At 48.6% G+C, this 21,524-nt stretch overlaps 1 protein-coding gene across 3 annotated transcripts in view; it reads left to right on the plus strand.

Annotated features, from left to right (window-relative positions):
* Positions 1-968: 968 nt before the first annotated feature.
* The window catches only part of MMD2 (monocyte to macrophage differentiation associated 2), a 51,209-nt gene continuing 30,653 nt past the window's right edge, over positions 969-21,524 (plus strand). For 2 of the 3 annotated variants that reach the window (XR_014713300.1, XM_084641100.1), the window contains exon 1: positions 969-1,586. Coding sequence is in view for 1 of the 3 variants with exons in the window: in XM_084641100.1 (XP_084497226.1) it covers positions 1,540-1,586 (47 nt within the window). In the remaining 2 variants the exon portion in view is untranslated. Of the gene's footprint in view, positions 1,587-3,200; positions 3,357-21,524 lie in introns of those variants that run through there. The other variant, XM_084641101.1, reaches the window with a different exon arrangement.

Raw genomic sequence — 21,524 nt, forward strand, 5'->3', positions numbered from 1 at the left:
CTCCTTCTGTTTGTGGCATTTTTCAGCATCTAAGTTTTTTAGGGGACGGGGGAAGGTAAGAGACATAGATAAGGAGAGGGCTGTTGGAACCCCATGGAACCTTTAGGGAGGAGGCTGCCCTATGTCAGAACAAACTTCCTTCTTTTTTCCCCTGTAACTGTGCAGGAAGGGAGCAGAGCGAGTGGCGTGCATTTGTGTGGAAGGCAAATCTCCAGTGCATTCAGCGCAAGCACATCCATTAATGCACATTATGTGGACTAGTTAGGGGGGAGGGGCAGAGATCCAGAGTGGGGGCAGGCACAGAGGGAAGGGAGAGGCCTTGCATGAAAGGCAAAGAAAGGGAGAGTGATGGAGGCAGAGGGAGAGGGACAGGAGCTGGGCTTCCCAGCTCCCCGGCAGCACCATTCTGTGCAGAGCCCTGCGTAGCTAACTGTTGCACTGCTTCATCCCCCTGCTCCCACGTGCTGTTTAAAAAAGGTGCATTTAGATTGAAAGGGGAGAAACATCCCTCCACCCCTCAAGGAGAGCAGCACCCCCTAGAAGTGCAGCTCCAGATGTCTCCAGTGCCTCCTGGTGCCCTCCAGGATGCCAGGGCGGAAAGGCACCATCTCACCAGCATCCCAGCTTGAGACAGCTTGGTCCTGGGGGAAGCATGAGCCCTGTGCAGAAAAGAGTCACCTCGCCAAAACACCTGCAAAGGCGAGGAAGGCCATGCCCTCGCTGGGAGCAAGCGAAGCCGATGAAGGGCTCTAGGTCTGGGGAAGCACTGAGTGATTCTGCCCATCAACAGCTGCTCACACCCACTTTCCCCCCCGCACTCTGTCTGTCTCTGTCCATCTGTCTGCAGCTCCACCCTTGGCATGCTTTAATTACATTTTAAATTCAAATCTGCAGCTATTTGATCCGCTGGGTGTATTTATAGCTCCGCTCAAGCTGGCTGTGTGGATAAGGCAGGTTGGGCAGGTTGCTGTGACATGTGGGGCAGGATGGGATTGCTCACTCGCTTTCCTTCTTTTCCTCCTCCTCATCGGATTATTTTGCAGCAGGACCCACGTACCCTCCCTCCGTCCCTCACACACACACACACTGGCGCTCTCTTAGGTTGCTTTTGTTTTTATTGTATTATTCTCTTGCGCAACAGGGGGCGGGAGAAACTAAGGGTGGCCTTGATTTTTCTCTTTAGCATTTTAAACACACACAGAGTGTTTGGGTGGGGGAGAGAGAGAGAGAGAGAGAGAGAGAGCTGATCCTTGGTCCTGTGAGTTGCTACCTCTACATGCCTGAGCTAGCAGACAAAGCAAGCACGGATGAAGTTGGTACGGTTACCCCGGGGCATGCCATTTCCTCCTTGGGTCAGAGGAATCACAGAGACTCCCCTGCCCCCTGTCCGCTACTGAGCTGAAAATCTGCCTCTGGGATTTAACCTGCTGCTCCTGAATTTCCTCCGCTCCTGCCTGTCTCACTCTGCTTCTTCCTCTCACCTTCCCCCGCTCTTCAACACCCCCTGGACCAGAGCTGGATTCTGATGGAACTGCCAAGATGTTCATGTCCAGAATCCTGGATTTTCAGAAGACAAGATATGCCAGGTAAAGCCAAGTGGTTGTGTTCTAATTCCTGTAGCTGAACCATTTTGCATTGTGTTTTGAAACCCTCCAGGATCCCTCCCAACCTCTGCCCTTCCCTATAGGAAGCAGGGAGTGAATTCCAGGGTGGTACTTGCAGGACAGAGTGAATTAAGCTGACAGTGGGCCTTGAAAGATGCGGCGCTCCTCAGAGCATAGGGCACCTGCAGGGCTGACACCCTTCCTTTGTTTTCCTGGTATAACAAAAATCCTTTGCACTTTCATAGCACCTCTGCAGACCTGAATGAATTCAGGCTCACAACATCCCAGGGAGGTAAGTATTACTAATCCCATTTCATTAATGGAAAAACTCAGGTAAATGTGGCCCCTGATTTTGGGGTGTTTCAATATTTGGGTGTTCTTCTTGGAACACTTTGACCCAGGGTCATCCTTTGGAGTTGTGGGTGCTCAGCACCAAGGAGCAATCAGCTCCCCACAAGTGGTGGTAACTTGTTTTAATGGCTCAGGTGTGTTGGGATACATTACAGTGGCACCTGTTTAAGAGGATACCTGATGAATGGACAGTCCTGGTCAAGGGATGCATATTCTGTGCATCCAACCACAATACAATGAAACTCAGGGCATCACGCATGTTCAAGAAAGATGAATTCAGACTGGACTAGGTGCAGAGAAGGGGTACTAGGATGTTCAGGAGACTAGAGAGCCTATCTTTCAAGAGGAGACAAAGAATTTGGCTTGTTGAGCCTTGCAAAACGAAGGCTTGTTCTCTCAGAATACATTCAGGAGGAAAACACCAGGCAGGGAGAAAAGCTATTTAAGTTAAAGGACAATGTTGGCATAAGAACAAATGGGTACAAACTGGCCACGAATACACCAAGATTGGAAATGAGCAGGTTTCTAACCATCAGAGTGAGATCCTTGTACAGCCTTCCACTAGGAGTGGTGAGAGCAAGGAACCTAACTACTTTTAAGGTGGAGCAGGATATTTTTTTGAACAGGACAATATGATGGGGATGCCTGTGCTAGCAGCGGATGGGACGCAGTGACTCAGGAGATCCCTTCCAGGCCCATGTCCTACATTCCTATGTAAACTGCAACAGAAAATTATTGTCATGCATCTTAGACAGAGGAAATGCAATGTACACCTGAATTGTGCATTCTAGGCCTGAAGGTAGGCTTAGTGAGTCAAATGGAAAGTATAATACTTTATACAGTATCATCTGTAGCCAGACATAACGTAATGTTGCAGTGAAAAGGCTCTATGAAACGGTGTTTGAAAACAGAATTTCTGTAGTGAATTCAGTGCTGGGGAAAGGCGTGAAACAGATGGTAGCCCATTAAGCTGAATGCTTTATGCACAGGACAGGGACACTACAGGCAAGAGCAGCACAAGGTGCCCTGCACACAGCTCCTTAGTCTGTGTGTCTTAGCCCTGACCTGGACGAAGCACCTGAGAGTACAGTTCAGTCTCTGTATCTCTTCAGTCCTTAGCCTCTCTCCCAGCTGCTAATGCCAATTCCTGTGGTGGGGGTGGTTTCTGTGAGGTGGAGAAAAAGCTGCTGAGTTGACAAATTCCAAATGGTTATCAGATTTCTATTGAAAAGCGGCTTTCCTAGTCCGTTTGTCTTAGGAACCGAGTTTGAAGCGGATATACACAAATCCTGAACGAAGACTCTCTTCTCATCCTTCAGATGCCTATTTAAATACCATGTGTTCCCACTGACGGCCCTTCTGCAATTGTACTGTTCTCCCTATTTACGTGTGGGAAAATGGGTGAGTTACAGGGCGATTGTGGGTAATGCTTTGTAACCTTGTCCAGTACAGATCCTATTTTAATAACCAAGAGAATACAGAAGGTTTTTTTTACAAAGTGCAATAGGAAAGTGATCAGATCAATTAATTGATGTAAATTTTCTGGACACAGAACCAAAGTAATATTTCGGAAGCCACTGGAGCAAGCCCTCTTTAGAAAGTCCCTCTGTCCAGTTAGAGAAACTGATCTGCTAGATGTAACTGAATGCATTTTTTGTGCAACAAGTGTTGCATGTTGAATAGGTTGCTAAGAGCCCATTGTTAGGACTGGAATAGTGGGGGATGTGAGAAGAATGCGGCTTGCTCACTGAAAATAGGTGCAAGGCTCCTCTCTGTCTTCTCTTTGTCTTCTCTGGGAAACAGAGACTGGATTTAGGAGCTGAGGAATCAGCCCAAATGAGCAGCATTGTACTTTTTTGCATGTTAAGATGAAGCTTCTCCCACATATAACCTAAGGACCGAGCGTTTGTTTTTCAAAGTCTTTTAGCTGAAGTCTTTTGATAGTTCTTCATGGAGCACAAATGATTAAAATATATCACAGTGACTAGCTGAGTACTAGAACTGGGCAGTGCCGTGCTGAGCAGGAGACCTGAGTTTGATTGCCCGGCTTGGCAAGATCTGGAAGGGCTGGGGACCAAAAAAGGAAAGCCTTGTACTTCAGAGATTTCAGGGTAGTGACCGCGCTCAGTATATATTGACTGGTGTTGAAAGGGATTTCTTCAGCCATCGCTCCTTGGCTGGGAGTTGGAATCTGAGTTGGGGGATTTATGGAGAAGGGGGTTTAAAGTGCAAAAAGGGCCAAATTATACCTCACCACCATGTGTATCTCAGTGGGAGGAGAGTGACCTCATGGAGTTTCCTTGAATTTCCCCCACAGGGTGATCATGGAGGAAGCAAGAGATGCAGCTTCCCAGTCCCAGGAAAGGGAACTGCTCCTTCCTCAGAGGGCCAGCCCCTCTGCAGCTCCTTTCTCCCCCTCCCCCGCCTTGCAGCATGGCTCCGGTTGGTGCTATTCTGCCCTAGGACTGGCTACCCACGTGTGCAGACATGGAGGCTGAGTTACTAGTGCTTCAAGCAGCTACCCATTGTTCATGGGAGAAAGATGCCATGGAGAGCATCTGCTCCCTTGTACATCTTGTTCCTTCTGCTGCATGGTTTGGGGGATGGGAAGCGCATGCTAAGGAATCCGGATCCACTGGGTTCTGCTGCCTTGTCCTTGTATAAGCAACGGGCAGGATGGGACCCAAAGAGTGACTGGTGGGGATCCTTTGAACACCCTTGCTCTGCCAGACCCACACATTATAAAGGAGATCATATCTTCCCACACACATGTAGTTCATAAGCTTCAGCTGCCATATCAAGATAACAGGGGAAATGCCATGTTTTCCTTTTCCACCATCAACAGGTATACACAGTTTCAGGCTGTGCACCAGAGAGGAGCATTATGAAACAGAGAGGGAAGTTTCCCAAGAACCTGAGAGTGAAGCCATCAGGGAGATGCACTTGCTGTGCATTTGAATTGGAAGTAGAATCTCCATCTACAGCTTAGCAGAGATGAAGCCCAAGGAGGAATGGAGTCAGATGTCCATGACCTAGAAAGTGACACCAGGCTGGTTCCCTTTGTTGGGCCCTTGGACTTCTTCCCCATAATCTTTTCTGCACCAGGCATGACAGGTGTGGTGCCAGGCTTCTCCGGCAGCTTTCCCTGTTCACCAGCCAAATGCCTTGGCTGTAAGCAGCCAGAGCCTGACACCTTGTGTGATTAGATGGGAGCTGGGTTTGAAGCATGGTTAAGATAAACCATGCGCAGCTGGATGGGAAGCATCTTGTAGTGGCACATGGAAGCTCAGCACAGGGAATTACCCTTAACGGCCAGATTCTGCCACCCGTAAAGGATTGGAAAACAAGTCTTATAGTGAAAAACTCGAGCAGCTCAATCTGTTTGGCTTAACAAAGAGAGGTTAAGGGGTGACCTGGTCACAGTCTATAAGTATCTACACGGAGAACAGAAATTTGATAATGGGCTCTTCAATCTAGCAGACAAAGATCCAATGGCTGGAAGCTAAAGCTGGATACATTTAGACTAGAAATAAGGTGCCATTTTTTTTAACCGTGAGGGTAATTAACAGTTGGAACAGTTTAGCAAGGGGTATGGTGGATTTTCCATCACTGGTCGTTTTAAACTCCAGATTACATTTTTTTTTTTAAAAGATATGCTTTAGTTCAAACTGGAATTAATTCCGGGAAGTCTGATAGCCTCTGTTGATGATCACAGTGGTCCCTTCAGACTTGATAATCTATTAATCTTATTCCATATGCAAACCCATTGATTGCAAAAGGACCATTCCTGAAGTAAGACACCACTTACTCAGCACAAGTAACGGGGGCAGAATTGGGTACTATGGTAGGGAGAAGAAGCCAAGAGTACCAGTCACAAGGTCTGTGCCAGGACCAGTACACATGGGAGTGATGGGCAACTCAGTGGCATATCTGACTCAGGAAGGTGGGCATGTATTTTAGAAATAGGTGCAGATATAGCCTGGCCTCTCAGAAAGGCATCAGATGCATCTTGATACAACTTGGAGGAGGGTGGGAAACTTTCACTCTTGTGGAGTTGATTGGCCCCGGAAAATAGCATAAATTCTTGATCTCATAAGAAGAATTTGGAACGGATTCTTTTTTGGTTTCTTTTTTTTTTTTCTGATTCAAGAGAACCAAGGAAGGAAGAGATTAATGTCAACTGGTCATCAATAAGTGCCCTGGAAAAATAGCCAATTGAAAGAACTTAAGCAATGAGAATTATATGAAAGAAAGCGATCAATGTGGGTGTGTTTTATGAACTGTCGGATAAGGCAGGAGAATGTTCCCTGCTCGGGGGCCAAGAATGTTGCCCAAGATTCATCCAGGGTTGGCTCACTTCTAAATGTTAAATGACTTCAGAAAGAGAGGGAGAAAGAAATTGAAGAAAGTATGTATCAGCAGTGAAGAAGAAACTGAATTTGATTCCATTCCATGAGCAAGAAAGCCCTTTATTCTCTGGTAGTGTATTCAGCTAGATCATTTGTATAAACAGGCCCCTTAGATAGTGTCTTCTGCTTTATTCAAATTTTCCACAAGAGCTTCCCTTTGGCACTAGCATGTCAGGCCCCCGGACAATCTGACTAGAGGGCTCCCAAGGAAGGCTGAGTACTGTAGATTGAAAATGGCTCTCACAATATAATGGAAAACCAGCTTCAGTTTGAGACACTGCTCGTGGCCCTGTGTGTGTGAAAGAGAAAGAGAGAGAGAGGGAATGGGGGCCGCAAAAGCATCTCAACTGTAAAAACTTCCCCTCTGTCATTTGTAACTTGGTGCTGCTCTGTAGTGCGTAACATCCGTCTTTGAGAACAATCAGCTTCTGCACAAGGGGCCTAATTCAGCCATGACGTAAATGTCAGTGTCAGTTACACCTTAGGTGAAAGCAGATCAGATTCCAACTGCTTTATCTTACCACCTCCACTGAGCTGCTTTTTTCTGCTACGACCCCAGTCTGACACCTCGACATATCAATTACACTTGTTTTGCACACCTGCTGAATGGCAAATAAGTGCAAGTTACACTTCTTTGCCACTGGCACTTGTTTCCCCAACTCACTTACACTCAATGTGTAATTTACCCCTCCAGCCACATCACTTCTGCACTTGACCCAGAGGCTCCCATGGATATTGCACCTACTTCTTACACTGAGTTTGAGTGAGGTCCAAAGCCTTTGTTATTATTTATGAATGTTGTTGCCGATTTTCAGTAAAATATGGATTCTTTTTACATAGCTGGGCCAAGGACAAGTCCTGGCTCCCCTCCCTTTGGGCACACAAAAGCACTTTCTTTCCTTTGATAATCAAGAAACAGAATGTAAAGGAAACACGATAAAAAGCAACTTGAGTGCGGACTCTTTCAACAGATCTAGAGCACGGGTACGTAGGGGGAAGTGCATGCTGCGGATGGGCAGAATCATAGTAATTACCTGACACAGGTTCAAGATTTAATTTATTCAGGTAAAAGGCCCCAGATTTTATTCCGTTTGTCTGTTCTTGCCCTGGGCAGGTAAGCACAGAATAACAATGAAAACAAAAGATGCAATGAAAGATGCCAATTAAATTTCCCAACAAGGAAACTATATTTGGAAGCAGGGGTGCTGGAACAATATGTATAGTGGGAGTGCTGAGAGCCGTTGAACCAAACTGTAAACCCTCTATATAATGGAAACCACTTCAAGCCAGGGGGTGCGGCAGCACCCCTAGTTCCAGCACCAATGTTTGGAGATGAATCCTTTATATATTTAAGGGCCAAAATCTGCCCCCAGATATCCACTGATCCATTGACTTCACTAGGAATTGTGTAAAATGTATCCAAGCACGGAACTTGAACGTAGTTGGAATCTGCTTCCTAGCCAGTAAATGCACAGATCCAAGTACAGTGCACAATGACAAAGAGGTACAGAGATGGGTCAGAGACGTACATGGATTCCATACAATAGGACGAAAAGAGAAAGGATGGTTCAGGCAGCACATGGGTAAATTTCTCCTTTAGATTGCTTTGTTCAAATCCAGCCCAGCTTGGTGATGACTGAAAGTCCTTATCATCCAGTGAAATGAGTTTCATGGGTTTCTGGCTCATTCCTGCTGGGTAGGTGCACACATCACAAACATCACCGTTGTAATTGTCATCATGTAACATCAGGATGGGATGTGGAGAATGAGTTATCCTCAGCTCTCCAGAAGTAATCCCTCTAGGTCAGTGGTGAGGTACCTTGGGAGCTCTCTTTGGGTATCTTGCATTACCACTGCCCAAGTGTAATGGAGGCCCTCAACCTTAGAGCACCCCCTGGAGGCCCAGTGCAGCACCACCATTGTGTCTCAGCCAGTTTCTCTGAGGGAGGATTTTAGTAAGTCCATGGAGGCTTGTCTATTGAACAGCACTCCAGCAGGGGTCTAGTTTTATTCAATCTGAAAAGCCAGAGCCTCACACACATGGAACTGCTCCCCAGCATCTCTAGCTGAAGGAAGGCGGGGGGGCTGAGTCAACCCTTATCATGTCCAAGTGAGGCCTTCATGACCCGGAACCCTTTTCTAGAATCAAGGGCCTCTTGTCATTAACTGGGGGAGGGTCTTTCCTCCAGGGTCCAGGTCCCCATGGAGGTCAAACCTCAGGACAGAATATAATTCCTCTTTTTCCAGGACTTCTGCTGTTGCCTGGTGAAGTATTTCATGGGAGCCAGGTTTCTCTGAGATGCAGCATTCATCGTCCCTTCCTTTCAGAAACTCTCCCACCAGGAGCATTCTTTCTTTGTTTCCTTTGCCTGTGGGCCCCGCTCACCAGATTCCCCTGAGAAGCCTTCTCCGTATGTTCTGGGGACTGTTCCTCTTCCCAGCAGCCTCTGTTTCTCTAGTGTAGGCCTCCCTGTGCAAAGCTTCCATTTATCTTGCCTAGGTGCGTCTCTGCCTAATTACCTGCCTCCCAGCAGCTCAAAGAGTGAGCACATTGAGTGTAAGTGAGTAGGTAAAACTGAGCTGCCTCATTCCTCCTTGTGGAGCCAGTCAGAGGTAGGCTGGGTCCCTGGCCCGCTCAGAGGGCCAGCTATTCTCAGGCTCGATGGTATGTCTGATCTAGGAAAAATAGAGGCTATCAGTTCCCAGCATATCTATACCACACCTTTCACCAACACTAAAAGAAGAGACCCAAAACCCCCATAATTAGCACAGTAAGACCAGAAATGATGCGGAAATGAAGTATGAGGTTAAGCGAGATCCAAAACATGGAGAGAACAGTGCTGCTTGTCCTACATTTGGAGTACCTTTCTTTGTCGATCCGTGGTGGAACAACTGCTCTGCAATCAGTCATTCATTTTGCTTGAACTGCAGGGGGTCTGGAAAGTTTTGCCCCAGGCTGCCTAGCAAATAAATCTTGATATGTCTGAGTATGTGAGGTTGGCTTACACCTGCTCAGACATGCCCTCCGAGGGACCACAGGTGCCTTGCACAGTTGTTTTCTTTTTTCCCCCTTAACCCATGTTGGACAAAACTATGGCAGTGAAATGCTTTAAAAATTGATGTGGTCCATCGCACCGAGTACAGAGCTGCTCAAAAGATTAATGACATCACAGATAAGTGCTTATTTGAGCCAGGCTTGTGTCCCCGCCTTCCCTTCCCAGGGCGAGATTCTGCCTCTATGTGGACCCTAAGCAATCCCACTGAAATCAATGGGGCTACTTGCAGAGTAAGGTGCTGTAAGAGGCTGGGCTGTTCCTTTAAGGACATGCGACCAGGGAGCCAAACAGCCCTGTTGCATTAGCAGATCCAGGTGGGAAAGGATCAGATGATCCCTACAAAGGGCTCAGAGTGAGAGGGCTCAGCTGGAGGAAAGCTGCAGGAGGGATGATGGCTCCTGGAACTGGTCCTGGAGCAGAGAGCGATATAGAGTGCAAGGCCTCTGGGCCCCTGCAGCCTGGGTTGGGGACAGGGGTAGCTTTGTTTTGTGTTATTTTGTGAGCTTTCCTTTGAATTAATAAACCATGTCCCCAGGGAAGGCCTCAAAGAGACTTGGATGTGGCATTAGCTCATCCTGGGCTGCGGAGACAGGCTGGCACCCAGCAGCCTCTAGGCAGTAGTTTGTGTGAGTGGCAGAAGTGTGAAATGGCCCATAGCAACAAACCCCTGATGAAAGCAGAGAGCAGTCTGGTCTCACTGAGTAAGCAGCTCTAGCAGAGTTCATTTGTGCCTCAATTTTGGCGCAAGAGCAAACAAAGTATCATCTTAATATACAATGCATCCTCTCTGGGGAGTATGTCCTGTCCTGGCAGGGGGATGGACTCAAGCCTCCAACAGGTCCCTTCTGTCTCTAGCAGCAGTCTTGGCCCCATTGGTGCTGTACAGTCCCCATGTAACTACCCTGCACTGACTGATAAAATGCACAAGAAATTACAAAACTGTTGACCAATGGGGGATGTCCATGAGTGCACAAGACAGAACTTTCCCAGGAGTCACTAGACTATGAAACTGAGCCCTGAAAGAGAGAAGAATGCACGCAGGCCTCACTGCTCTTACAGCTAAATGTAAAACTTGTTTTCCTGACTTGGCATGTACCCATGGTACAACACTTTCAATAATTTCAACACACACACACAAGGAAACAAACTAAAATCCATGAACTAAATACTTCTACAGACAGGAAAGAGAGAAAGGGTGTTATTTTTGTTTGGAATTTTGCAAGGTGTTCAGCTACAACAGTAAAAGGGGTGTCATACAAGGACCTAGATGGCTAGATAACAAGGCGATCAGAGTCTGAGTGACCACAGGGAACGTGATACAACAAACAAATGGTGCAACTCAGAGTTTGTGTTTCACCAGAGCGAAGTGGAACTTGAAGCTTAAAATTTTCACGTTCTGTTCAAAATCTAGACCCTGCTATTTCTGAATGTGACACAATGTGAGTCCCCCTGATAAAGAAATTGGCATACTCCTCATCAGTTTGCAGAAGTTAATTAGCAGAGATAGGCCAGAACCACACCTCAGATCCAAGCATCCAAATGTCAGGAAAGCTTGGATCCAGATCTACATCCAGCTCCAAAATTCGCTGCTCAGGATCATCTCTGGAAATTAAAGGATTTTATGCTTGGACTGACAGAAAGGATCAGATGGAGAAATGAGATTTAAATAATTATCTTCATTCTTGACTGGCTACACGGCACTGCCCATCTTTAATAAAGAATGTTAGCTGAGAAAACGTAATATTAGAGATGGTCAAACGGTTACCAACAACATGCATTAAAAGCACAGCTAGTGAGTAGTTTGCAAACCAGTCGCGATCTTCAAATGTTTTTGTTGTTCATAAATATTCACTGAATAATCTGGATAGCTTATTATTATTTATATTGCAGTAGCATCTAGAAACCCCAGCTGAGATCAGGGCCCCATTGCCCAAGAAGCTATGCATATGTATAAGGAGAGGCAGTCTCTACTCAAAAAACTTATTATTTGTACTAGAGAGTAGAAGTGACTTGCCCAAGGTTGGATGGTATATCAGCAGCAGCGCTGGGACTAGAACCAAGGTTACCTGACTGCTAGGCCAAGGCCTTACGACCACACTGCTTCCCACAAAGTGTTTGTCTCAACTATACACCAAAGCAGCCTGGAGCATCTGACAGCTCAAGAGAATGGCATGTACTTATTCAGGGGCTTTGAAATAGGTGCCGTGCCCGGGGATGCTTTGCAGAGTTTTGTGGATCCGTTAACAGCCTGGACCGAGAGTGTTAAACAGGGCAAGATGTCTGTTATACCCTTTATTGAGGTGATGGGCCAGATTCTCTGGTCCAGAAGGGCTGTGCTCTCTGGATAAACATAACAGTGAGTAGCAGCGGCGTATTAACGCCTAGGCCGACAAGGCCTAGGCCTAGGATGGCAAATTTGCAGGGGTGGCAAATTTATAATAGCAGCCAGAGGCTGCTTCCCCCGGCGCTGATTCGCGCCCTCTGCCCCCGGCCCCGCCCCAACTCCACCCCTTCCCTGCCCCCTCCGTGCCCCTATTGATCCCCTTCCCCAAATCCCCACCCCGGCCCTGCCTCCTCTCCTGAGCGTGCCGCGTTACCCCCTCTTCCCCCCTCCTTCGCGAAGCTGTTTCGCGCACAAGCACTGGGAGGGAGCGGGGAAAAGCAGGACCCGGCGGCGCGCTCAGGGGAGGAGGCGGAGCAGAGGTGGGCTGGGGTGGGGGGCAATTATTTCAGGGCCTAGGGGCGGCAAAATCTTCAGTCCACCACTGGTGAGTAGAGGTATGTTCGGACCATCTTTGTAGTCCCTATATCCTGTGGCTAGCTCAGACTAGTCCCTGATATGAGAGCAGTGCAAAGACTGTTTTAACTTATTGCCAGTACCCCAGGACTCCAAGGAGTCAATCCAGCAGCCATTGTTGGTGTACAGGGGTGCTCCAGCCATATCCTGTCATGTCCTTCATGCCAGAAACTCCATTAGGCTGGCACTTTGCCATGTAGGGATTCTCTTCGCATTAGCGTAGCCAGCTCAGAGGGCTGCCAGAGAGGCACATACTAAACAGAGTAATGGTCAGTATTTCTCACAGAAATAATATGACCTTCATTTCTAGTATCCGGGCACATAGTATTGTATCTGCTCCCTGACTGGTTGGCCGAAATATTTTAAACACGCAAATATCAACTAATACATGTTGGGGGCATTCTTGCTAAAATTTGCAAAACACTTGGGATTTGCAAGCATTTTTGCAAATCAGCCCCCGTTTGTCAGAAAGCCCACAAACAGCGACGGAAATGAGCAGCAATTTAATCTCCAAACATGTTCAGTCATCCATGGCTTTAAAAAATGATTTGCTATTATCCCAGTATCAGGAACGGCCATGTAAGAGTTTGAGTTACCACAGAAATAAATGTGATAAAATGTGCTGGAAAAAATATATATCTACAGATATGGCGGGGATCTTCAAAGGCACGTTACTTGGCAGATAGGTATTAGCTCTTGTACTTTAGAGGGTGTAGGCGCCGACTCCGTGTGTGATCCGGGGCTGGAGCACCCACGGGGAAAAATTAGTGGGTGCTCAGCACCCACCGGCACCAGTCAAAAGCGTGTCTCTCTCACCAACAGAAGCTGGTCCAATAAAAGGTATTACCACACCCACCCTTTTTCTGTAATGTGAATAGCCTCCCTCCAAAACTGGCAGAGGTGCTCGGAGGAGGGGGCAGAGAGGAGCAAGCAGTGGGCAGGCAGGGGAAAGGGCAGAGAGGGGGTGGGGCCTCAGGAGGGGGCAGAGTGGATTTGGGGCCTCGGGCGGGCACCCACCGGCAAAACCCACTCACTAAATCCCAGCCTTCTATATATGGATTTGGATGTGTGTACATTGTATGCGTAGGATTGCCAACTTTCTAGTCGCACAAAACCGAACACCCTACCCCCGCTCCTTCCCTGAAGGGGCTCCCCCCCCACGCTCACTATATTCCCCCTCCCTTGGTGGCTTGCTCTACCCCACCCTCACTTACTTTTACTGGGCTGGGGCAGAGGGCTGGGGTGCGGGAGGGGGTGAGGCCTCTTACTAGGAGTGCGAGCTCCAGGGTGGGGCTAGAAATGGGGGGTTCACGGTGTGGGAGGGGGCTCCAGGCTGGGGTAGGGACTTGGGGTGTGGAAGGGGGTGAGGGCTCCTGCTAGGGGTGGGGCTGGGAATGAGGGATTTGGGGCGCAGGAGGGGGCTCCAAGCTGGGGGGTGGGGCCAAGGGATTTGGAGTGCAGGAGGGGGCTGCTGGTTGAGGCAGGGGGTTGGGGTGTGGGAGGGGGTGAGGGCTCTGGGCTGCAGGTGCTGGCTCTGGGGTGGGGCTGGGTATGAGGGGTTCAGGGTGTGTGTGGGGGCTCTGAGCTGGGGCATTTGGTTGGGGTGCAGGGTGGGTGAGGGCTCTGGGCTGGGGCTGGGATGAGGGGTTTGGGGTGAAAGAGGGGGCTCCAGGTTTGGGAGGGGCTCAGGGCTGGGGCAGGGGGTTGGGGCTCGGGGTTGGGCTGCGGGCTTACCTCGGGTGATTCCCGGTGACGGTGCAGCGGGGGTGGGGGGCGCTAAGGCAGGCTGCCTGCATCCCCCACATCCGAGGCTGGGAGCAGGGCTGTGTCTCCGAGGGGGGGGGGACACGGACAGGGGTAAGGGGGCCGAGGCCACAGCTGGGGGTGGGCGTGGGGTGAGGAGCGGTGCCCCGGGTAGGGGCCGGTAGCCAGGATCCCACGTGTGGGGCCAAGAGCAGAGCCCCAGCGGTGGGGCCAGCAGCCGTGGTCCCAGGAACAGATCCCCGGGAGCGAAGGCATGGTTGCAGGGTTGGGGCAAGAGCAGGGCCCCAGGGTCAGTGGCCAGGACCCGAGCCCCACTCCCCCCAGGTGAGGTGAGGGGTTGGGGAGCTGAGGGCCGGGAGCAGGGCATAGGTGGGGGAAGCACTCCCTGCACCCCTAATTCCCACACCTATTCTGGCACCGTGCTGTGTCCCCCCTGGAAGCAGCCAACAACCAGCAGGTCTGGGTCCTAGGCAGGGTGGGGGGCAGGGGGAGAAGGCTCCACGTGCCCCTCTCACCCGCAGAGTTGGGCCCCTCCCCCCCGCTCCCATTGGCCAGGAATTGGGAATGGGGAGCCAGTGCTCAGGGTGGGGGCAACGTGTGGAGCCCCATGGCCCCCCTACCTAGGACCCAGACCTGCTGGCCACTTTTGGGGCGCAGTGTGGCGCCAGCCAGGACAGGTAGGAACTAGCCTGCCTTAGCGCTGCAGCACTGCCGACCGGACTTTTAATGGTTGATCGGAGCCACCAGGATCCCTTTTCGACCGGGTGTTCTGGTCAAAACTCGGACACCTGGTCACCCTATGTATGTGATGCGTGTATATGTGTGTATGTATTGTTGCTCCCTGGGCCTGAGCAGTTAGCCGTTACTCAGGGCCTTGCAGGGTTGTTTCTGTTAGGGAGAAAAATCAGTAATGTGGGTCAGGTGTAGTCTTGGTTTATGATTTTGTTTATTTACAAAGAATGTACACAAAGTCCTATTTCCCTGCACACAGTCAAAACAAACAACAGCAGGCAGCTTCCTTACTCAGAAATCCCCTTGGGTGCCACTTCAGCAAGCTCTGTGCCCAAGAAGTTCTGTCTCTCTGCTTCCTTTCCTGGTCACACTCATGCCACTCCTCCTGGCTTTCTCTCTGACAGACATCACCTAAAACGAATCACTCCATTTAGTCTGAGTCACCATACGGCCTAGTCCTCGGGCAGTAGACCCCTGCTGTTTTTATTCTTGAACTGCGTCTGTTGAGCCTGAAAGAGTGTTTGTCTTTGGACCCAAGACTCACCATCCTGTTTCTTTGCATCTTTTTGCATTGATATACATTGTGTGTGTTATTGTGCTATTGTTGGAATCCCACTGTGCTAGGCTGTGTATAAACACATGAAAATACACGGCCCCAGCCCTGAAACATATGCCATCTAGGAAGACAGGTGATCTAGATAACGAGCCTTTTGTGTTTCCATTTTTCGGACTCACTCTGCTCCCTCCAGAATGTTGCCAGTCCCTTTTGTTACATTAAAACAGCACAGAGAGAGAATGCTTTGTTCTCTCACCCGCATCTTCCCAACACACACCCACTCTGCTCTTGTCCAGGATGCTTCCATCTGAAATGCATGCTGCAATCAGTCCAAAAGCTGAAAGTGGCAAGTTGGTAGCAGGTTGAATTCCACCGAGGAGAAACGGATTGTAAAACCAAGAGCAGATTTAGAGTCTTTTTTCCTCCCAGCATGGAGGGCAAAGGAGGACAGAAGTTGTATTTAAAGTGTAGGACACACAAGGCTGAACTTTCCGAACCTGAATTACCATATGTGCACGTAGGAGCTGGGAAAGGAGCCCACAGATGCAGAGAAGCGGGCGCTGAGTACAACACGTACAGATATGAAGGCATGTGTGGGTGTTTTTGCAGATGGCAGTACTAGATGGGGTTAGGATTATAGTTTCCATTTGTAAGTTTCAGTGGGAAAGCTTTCCCTGCAGCCTGGTAAGAAGGCAAACCAGGTATTTTAGAATTTTTATAGTACAGTCATTTGGTTTGGGCAAAACATGTTATTGTTACTGCAGAGCTTGGGATTTTGTTGCTGGGACTCCCACGTGTTGGCACAGGACCCATGGTCTTGATCATTGCTTAGGCGAGAGCTGGGGAAGAAGGGGTTGACTTGCTGTAAACAGGGGAGACTGGAAGGTCAGGAGGGGCAGACACGTAGGGTTGCCAACATATTTAAAAAATAAGGGACTGTTTTCTTAGCACCCCTGCCCCATCCTCCTCCCAATATTATCATCATCATCATCATCATCATTCTTATTAATAATAATACTAAACAGTACTCACCTACCCTACATACCCAGGGTGTTTCTTGCTGCTTTTTGCAGCACTCAGCAACTCCAAATCTTGTTGTACAGAGATGAAACAATAAGGGACGTCCCTTGTAATAAGGCCAGAGAGGGACTTCCTGGCACTGGTGATATCATCTGTCAGAGGCCATTGCTTTTCTATCTCTTGCTTCGTAATGAGACGCTGTCACTGAGCTGATCAGGGCTGGATTTATTTGCCAATTCCATGATGATTTCTGGAGTGAGTGTGATGGATGATTGTCAGAGAAGAGGCTAAAGAATAATCCTCTTTAGTGGTTTGGAAGAACCGACAGGGCTGCTGGGTGTTGGCCGGGGGAGGGGCAGTCAGTACCAGTTTGCTCTGTCTGAAAGATCAAGGAATGAAATTAAAGATGGGCCAAAATTGGAGAATCTGGATGTTCCCCACAAGTTTAAAGTGGTTGCCTTTGGGGTCCTTGCCAAACGGCAGCTCACCTGCTGCCCACTCATGTGATTTTTCCAAACCTCTCTTCCCCACCATGTTGTGGTGTTCAGTAATCACTCCCAGCCGAGGAGTCAGACAGAGGCTTGTTACTTTCAGTGTCTGAGTTCGAACTGATCACTGTTGCTTAACATGAGCCTCTGTGTAACATAACAACCGGTTGCAACTAGCTTTCGCCAGAGCCTTTTAAGGGTACAGTTCCCCACATACATGACAGATACCACAAAAATACATGGAGCAGCAATTCTCCTCCTACCCAGGCCCACAGCTGAGCACCTACACCAAAGTCATTGCTAGTGTGAAGGGCAGCAACGCCATTTAAATCACTGGAGTTACACCAGGGCTCAGATTGGCCCCAAAAGCATCATGCATTCATACAGAGAGACACCAGACACATTCAAAAGCCAGCATCCCAATACACAGAGGCACTGGTCAGCACTCGTGCATATGGGCAGATGGAGAGTACACCTGCTGACACCCATCTCTCCTTTTAGAGAGTGCTGGTGTTTTCTCACAGCCACCCCTGAGCTCAGTCTGGGGCTTGTCTACGCGACAGGTGCACTAGTTAGCAGGTTCACCCCCACCCCCCACCCCCCGCATGTAGTAGGGGCAGTACTTGACTATGTTCCCCCGCACAGGGCTAGAGCCTTGGACAGCACAAAGTTTTATCAAGGGCACCGTTAGGTCCTGTCCAAACTACAGAATGGTTGTAAATAGGTCAGGGGCCTGCTGTGCTGTAAGCAGATCCCCTGGCTTCATCTATTTGTAATGTAAATATGGCCTGGGACCATGCCCTCATCCCCCTGGGCTGGCTGAGTGTCTAAGCACTGCAATTATTCCTGTTTTAGCAAAGAGCTGAGAATTCCCAAGGGGTGGGTTTCCCCAACAACTCCTTCCATTTGACAGATGTTTGCATATCCACATCGTGTTTTTTCCAGTAGACTCCCCTATTTCAGTCTCCAGCAAGTGGTTACCTGTAGCTTTGTGTCATGGTGACTTTTTTTGATGTGAGAGCTACAAGGAATGTGGCCTACGGCGTAACCTATGGAAAGTGTGGGGGGGAGGGATGGCTCCAGGAGTCGTACTCGTCCTGCTACTGTTAACACCTGGCATGCAAGGGGTTAAGTGCTTGAGACAGGGAATTGGTAACTTGAGGGAAGGAGCTTCATCTTTGTATGTGATGGGCTTTCAGAGACCCATCATAAGGCCATTAGCTGAGGCCTGTCCATCAGGTTGGTGGTGTGGGATGTTCTTAGCACCTAGATCTCCATTCAGCCTGGGTGGGCACACTGTTTAACAAGACAGGCCTAAAAGTAGCTGCTAGTATGGGCCTATTTACCACATTTACCTATCATAGGTTAGGGGCTATGTAATTATATACCCCATGTATTCATTGGGAATGGAGACAAGGGATGTCTTGGTGCAACCTCTTTGACTTATTATTAATTACTAAACAGACATAGAGAGCACTGTATATGTCCATGGAACTTTAGGGAACAATGCAATGATCGGTCCCTGCTTCTAAGATGTGACAATCATGCTGATACTTTCCAGGGTTTTTGATTACCACTGGTGCAGCTTAATGCCTGACCACAAGGGGTCAGGATTTCTCAACAAGAAGCATTTGTCCTCCTGGCAAGTGCCCTGGTCTCATCTCTTGCCAAGAGATTTTTCTAGCCACCTGCAGCCTGGAAAACTGTGTGCGAGGGAGGTTTTATGAGCGCTTTGCGGGGGAGTGGCGGGGGGGGGTGGAGACTTGTTAACTCTCACATGGCTTCCCCACAGGTGTATAATGTGCACATCCCAAGCTTTATATCACACTAATCACCTCTTAGTAGAAATAATACCTAGCTGTCATATAACACTTTTCATCAGTAGACCTCAAAGCACGTTACAAAGAAGGTCAGCATCATTACCCTCCTTTTTATTTGGGGAAACGGAGGTACAGAAATGTGAAGTGACTTGGCCACGGTCACCCAGCAGGTCAGTGCAGAGCAGTCCCCTGAGTCCCTGTCCAGTGCTCTAGCCACTGAATCACACTCCCTCCCACTGTTTGCTCTTGCTCCTCCTCATGTGTATTTAAATGGAGGTTTTGTCAGCATAAATCTGAGAAGGACACACTATATGCAATTGGGGAAGCCACGTCTGAGTGGTGCAGCTCCTCCCACACAAGTGCATATAAACCTTTACCCCACATGCCATGATGTGTTCTATCTATGCCTCAGGGAGTGTGTGAAATCTCAGTGCTTCAGATCCATGAGCCTCAGATCATCCACCTGAGTCTTCAAGCTCCCAGATGCTCTCACACCCCACCTATCATCTAAAATCTGGTTTTAACCTGTTTTCCTCTCTACCCTGCACAAAGCGAGAGCTAGAAAGCAGCTCACAGGTCTGTATGATGCTCAGAGCATCCTCATTCTTGGATGACAGGGAGTAAAAACACACACACAGAGAGAGAGAGAGGGGATGAATATGGGAAACCAGCTCTGGATTTTCCTTTGATTCTGAGGGACAAGAGTTTCTTTGTGCTGGAGTCAAGAGTTGTGGGCATGGGATTTTTTGTAGCTTGCTCTCTGGGAAATGGGGCCAGGATCAGACAGGCCTGAAGGAGGGAAATGGGAAACCCTTTGGCAGCAGTTAACAACCTGTGCATATTAATTCTGGCAAAGGCTGCCATCCTCCCATTTAGGACTGACAGCTCCACAAAGCTCAGCTAACTGTCTGCCAGAAGCAGCCACTGGAGAGAAAAAGGGGCTGGAAGCCCTCTTGTTCAGTTGCCGATGGCTCTCGTCTGTAATGGGGTGCAGCACAGGAGGAAACAGATTCTTCATGGTGACCCTGCTAACTCCCTCGCCTGGGGCAATGAGTGCATTTCACACTGAGCTTCTTCCAGATCAGAGAATCATAGAATATCAGGGTTGGAAGGGACCTCAGGAGGTCATCTAGTCCAACCCCCTGCTCAAAGCAGTACCAATCCCCAATTTTTGCCCCAGATCCCTAAATGGCCCCCTCAAGGATTTAACTCACAACTCTGGGATTAGCAGGCCAATGTTCAAACCACTGAGCTATCCCTCCCCCCAAAAATGGGGCCTTTGAGCTCTTAGCACGTCTTGAGTAGCAAGGGGTGACCGCTGTCCCCAGGTGGGCTTGAAACACCATCCTTTCGGTTAGCAGCCGAATGCGCTGACCCATTGCGCCACAGAGACATGCTCCTGCTGGAGCCTGTGTGCAGGAAATTGTACTTACTTCTTCCTTGCAGGAACAGAAGCTACCGCAGGGAATAGTGTGGGAGCCCATCCCACGACTCCCCTCCCAGCCTTTCTCAGCAGTAGTCACTGGATGGGATAGTGTAGGAGCAGGTTTGATGGGGGAGCTCAGTTACTCCAGTCCCAGCTTCCCTTAGCTGCTGTGGGGCATCTTGAGGTAACTTTCTATTTTGCCTTCTTACAATTTCTCTGTCTAGTTCCTTTATGGGATGCCATCTAACAAGGTATGACTGGCAGATTGTTAGAAGCTGGCATCAGCACTGCTGTTTGGAGTGATCTGTGAGGGGAAGAGGGCTGAGTCACTGAGATGGAGGTGTATCCATCTCCTCATTCTACAGTCTTAGGGCAGAACGCATCCCCTCCCAAACACTCCATCTCCCCTAGAACAAATAACAGCAGTTCCTCCAATCTTCTCCCAAAGTTGGCCTCCATCATGGCAGCACGGGTGAGTAGCTGGCCTATTTCCTCACATGTGCAGCACCTAAAGGTGTCTAGTCTTTCCCTTTCTCTCATCTCCATTAGGTTGGGTGTCATGCTGTCCGATAAGTATATTATCTAGTGTTTTATTGAATGTTTTAAAGGGGTATTATCAGATTGTTCAAGCCCTTAAATGTATCTTTCATTCCTTTGTCTCCATCCAGGGATGGATGGAATCATGTGTCTATACTACAATAGGATGTAAAATTGCTACTGTATTTGGATTTTGTGTTTTTTAAATAGTGAAGTATTTTTTAAAAAATCCTCACATATTATAATTTGGGATGTGACCACTTGCATGAGGTCTAACATGGTCACCAGGTATGTCAGCACACTGCATTGCTAATGCTGCAGTTTGGGGTTTGTCTAGACATAGAAATTAATCCAGAATAAGGTAGCGTGTGATTTTTTTTAAAAGCAGATTAACTATTCCTGATTAACTCCATGTGTGGATGCTCTTGTTCTGGAATAAGAGTGCCTTGTTCCCATTTAATTTAATCCATTAAATTAATTTGGAATAAGGCACTCTTATTCCAGAATAAGAGCATGTATGCATGGAGCTAATCAGGAACAGCTATTCCAGAATAACTGCCTGTGTAGACAAGTCACTAGACTTGGCAGGGCTCATGTGAAGTGTCACTAGCCCAGAGCCAACGGAATAGGGAAAGTTAATCTGGGGACTTCAGTAGGTAGATACTGTCTCTTTAAACACCATGAAAATTGGTCAGTTATTTAATAATGTAAATATATTTTCTATTTCCCTGTGTGTTTGTGCAAGCTATTGTGACGAGTTGGACCCCTCGTTCAGGGTGCCTCTGGATGTGCTGGGGTCCCACTGAGCCCGCCTGTCCCACCAGGTTGGGTTTCCCTTACTCTGTGCTGCTGTGACAGGCTCTCAAGCCCTTTTCCAGCACACACACAAGTAGGGACACACCCAGCTGTAGAATCACACAGAGTCTGCGATCAGCTCTGTGTGGGAGGACTCAGCTAGGGGAAT

Source organism: Lepidochelys olivacea (assembly GCF_965140295.1).
Source record: "Lepidochelys olivacea isolate rLepOli2 genome assembly, chromosome: 10".
In the NCBI taxonomy this organism is placed as follows: domain Eukaryota; kingdom Metazoa; phylum Chordata; order Testudines; family Cheloniidae; genus Lepidochelys; species Lepidochelys olivacea.